A 2,967-nucleotide genomic window follows, 5' to 3' on the forward strand; every position below is an offset into this window, starting at 1 on the left:
ATATGATAATGTGTGTGTGTGTGTGTGTTTATGTATATATATATATATATATAATTTTTATTGTGGAAATATGATGAGATACTTTGTCTTTGTAAAAAATATATTTGTCTTTGCAGTGCAATCAAAAAGTCAATGTTGCTGTGGTAAAACAGTACACAAATGTTGAATGGCTGTTTCCTGATAATACCACAAATTTTGACAAGTTGAATTTAGAATGTAGGGTAAGCTTTATAACCATTATTTCCCTAGATAAGCATCCATTATTTAATTGAAAGAAATAATTTTTTTTTTCTTTTTTGTTAGGATGTATTAACTGTAAGAATTGTAGTTAGATCTATTATGTTATTTAATCCTGACCAATAGTAATACTTATGTAAAATGTATTCTTGCTATGACCAATACACCCCTTTTTCAGACAGTATATTTAAAATCAAGTTTTCAAATGGATCTTATATTTTTTTAAGGGGACTAGCATAGGATTTGAGGAAAATTTAGCTGCTATTTCTTGGTAATTGTTCCTTGTTAACTCATATAATTGAGAGAATTAAAATGGATAAGAGAATAAATAGTGGCAGTACTATAAAATCCTACTAGAGTTGTCCTAGCAATTCAACACCACTTGGACCTTTTGGGGTAGATAAGAAACTGTAAAGAGTTCAAGTCTGCCACAAGTGTTTTATCATGTTACCAGACAAGATACACTATATGCATCAATTCCTTCACTTGTTAGGAATACAAACTAGATATTCTGAGAATGGTTTTTTTAGGCTCTATTTCTATATCTGATCGCTTTTATGTATCATTTGTTAGAAAGTTCTGAAGTCTCTTAGCATAAGAATCAGCAAATGCCATGTAAACTTAATCTGCTGTCTGGTTTGATATCATCACCTGGTCCTTGGCTGCCCTTAACTGAATCCACTTTGTTGTAAACATTTAGAACAGGTCTCTGATTTGAGGATACTTTCCTCCCTCCCCCTCTCCCTTCCACCAGTCTTAAAGGCCCTATAAAATATCATGGGCTCTGGCCTTCCTCCTGATTAAGCGATAAGAAAAATTGTTCACCCCAGTTTAGATGTGGTTGTGTGGACAAAATATTGGATTGCCAATGCATGACTTTTGAGTATGAATCAACTAAATACATCTTACACAAGACACTAAATTTAACAAGTCATTTTCAGGAAAAGTTATCAAATCTTAAAATGTGAATGTTTATAGTTCCTCTCTGTACCTGTCCCCAAGGAAACATTTCCCAAATGCTTTTTAAGAAAACGTATTGTTGCAAATATATTGTGGAAATTGCTTGTGATATTCCATTCCAACAAGGTGGTTAGCTCTGTGATACAAAAGTTTTTTGATCACTATCAAACGTCTGGTTCTAATAGCAACAAACTCTTCAGCATTTCTGTTGCCATGAGGATCTGAAAGCTTACTAAACTTCCCTTGATCTTTCTTTATCACCAGGTACCTTTCACTTCCAATACATACAAGACTACACGAATTGTATTTATTCCTCTTGAATAAATCTGTCAATGAATTCTCTCCTGTATTTTTTTGTAGGGTTTCTGTCCTGTGACACTGTGCAAATATGAAGGTCTGCTATTGCGTGGTAACAGTGATATTGGAGTTGCAAAGTACCAAAACTATTATTATGCTTTTGCTTCAAAAGAGGATGCCTATGAATTTGCTGAAGACGCAGACAAGTAAGTAAAATACTCTTAATTTTATACATTTTACCATACAGCATATGATGTAATCTGTTAAGTGTAGAAATAGCTGAATGGATGAGGTTTTGGAGATTTGCTCACGAATACATATTCACTACAGGCATTTGTGTGTGTGCATGTGTGTGTTAGTACGAATATTCTATGTTGCTTCTTAAGTTGCACCTATCTGCCAGATCATTTCAGAATGTTGGCTAATTTAGACGCACATATTATCCAGTGAGTATATTTGTGTTCACCTCAGCATCATGAAACTGAGACTAAGCACCAGTTTTTAAAGGCTTCTTTTGGTTTTCAGAGATATTTAATCTCTCCTTCTTGTCTTCTATTATAATTTCATTCACATCTAAGATGCTTTATAGGAACATTAATTCAACCCAAATACTTGTCTAGTATTTTATTTTATTGACTTTGTAAAGATGAAATGCAATGTTGACTTCAACTGAATTTGAACTCAAAATATAGTTACATTGACACATGTGAGGCACTTGTGCTGGTGGTACGTAAAGGCACCTGTGCCAGTAACATGTAAGAGGCACCAATGCCATTGACACACAAAAGGCACACAGTGTACTCTATGAAGTTGGGAAGGGCATCCAACTGTAGAAACCAAGCCAAAACAGACTGGAACATGGTGCAACTCTCCAGTTTACCAGTTCCAGTCAAATTGTCTAACTCATGCCAGCATGGAAAACATATGGTAAACGGTGGTGGTGGTGGTGGTGGTGGTGGCAGCAGCTGATGTTGTTGTTACTGTTGTTGTTGCTGTTGTTGTTGTTGTTGCTGTTGTTGTTATAATTTGGGTTTGTCTCAGGTTTGGTCTTATTCCAAGTAGGAATTATGTGGATAGTGAGTTATTACCTGTATGTAACCTTAGGTATCCACAAGTTTCCAGCAGTCTTTCAAGTGCTTAGAAACATCCTGGTTAATCCTTGCTGTCCCTAAGAGACAGACTTTCTGTAGCTCTACCAGGCATTCTATTTTAATCTCCCTCACCCCTTAGTCTATATCTTGGCTTACTATTCTCAGTACACCAATTATTATAGGCATGACCTTTTCTGTTCACATGCTCCAAATATTTTCTATTTCAAATTTCAAGGTTTTTTTTTCCTTCCTCTTTCTTTACAATCCTAGAATCAAACAGGCATGATGTGTTGATAAGTAAGCAACTTTGCTTTTTCTTATCTATAATTGTTATGTCTGGTCTATTATTTTCTAATTTTTTGTTTGTTTGAATTGGAAAGTT

General features: G+C 34.7%; 1 protein-coding gene across 4 annotated transcripts in view; it reads left to right on the forward strand.

Moving 5' to 3' along the window:
• The window catches only part of LOC106881530 (cilia- and flagella-associated protein 206), a 100,733-nt gene that overhangs the window by 88,280 nt on the left and 9,486 nt on the right, over positions 1–2,967 (forward strand). For all 4 annotated transcript variants that reach the window (XM_014931950.2, XM_052965702.1, XM_052965703.1 and 1 more), the window contains 2 exons: positions 117–221; positions 1,558–1,700. In XM_014931950.2, coding sequence (XP_014787436.1) covers positions 117–221; positions 1,558–1,700 — 248 coding nt within the window. The remainder of the gene's footprint in view (positions 1–116; positions 222–1,557; positions 1,701–2,967) is intronic.

The sequence above is a fragment of the Octopus bimaculoides genome, chromosome 2 (assembly GCF_001194135.2).
Source record: "Octopus bimaculoides isolate UCB-OBI-ISO-001 chromosome 2, ASM119413v2, whole genome shotgun sequence".
Classification (NCBI taxonomy): Eukaryota; Metazoa; Mollusca; class Cephalopoda; order Octopoda; family Octopodidae; genus Octopus; species Octopus bimaculoides.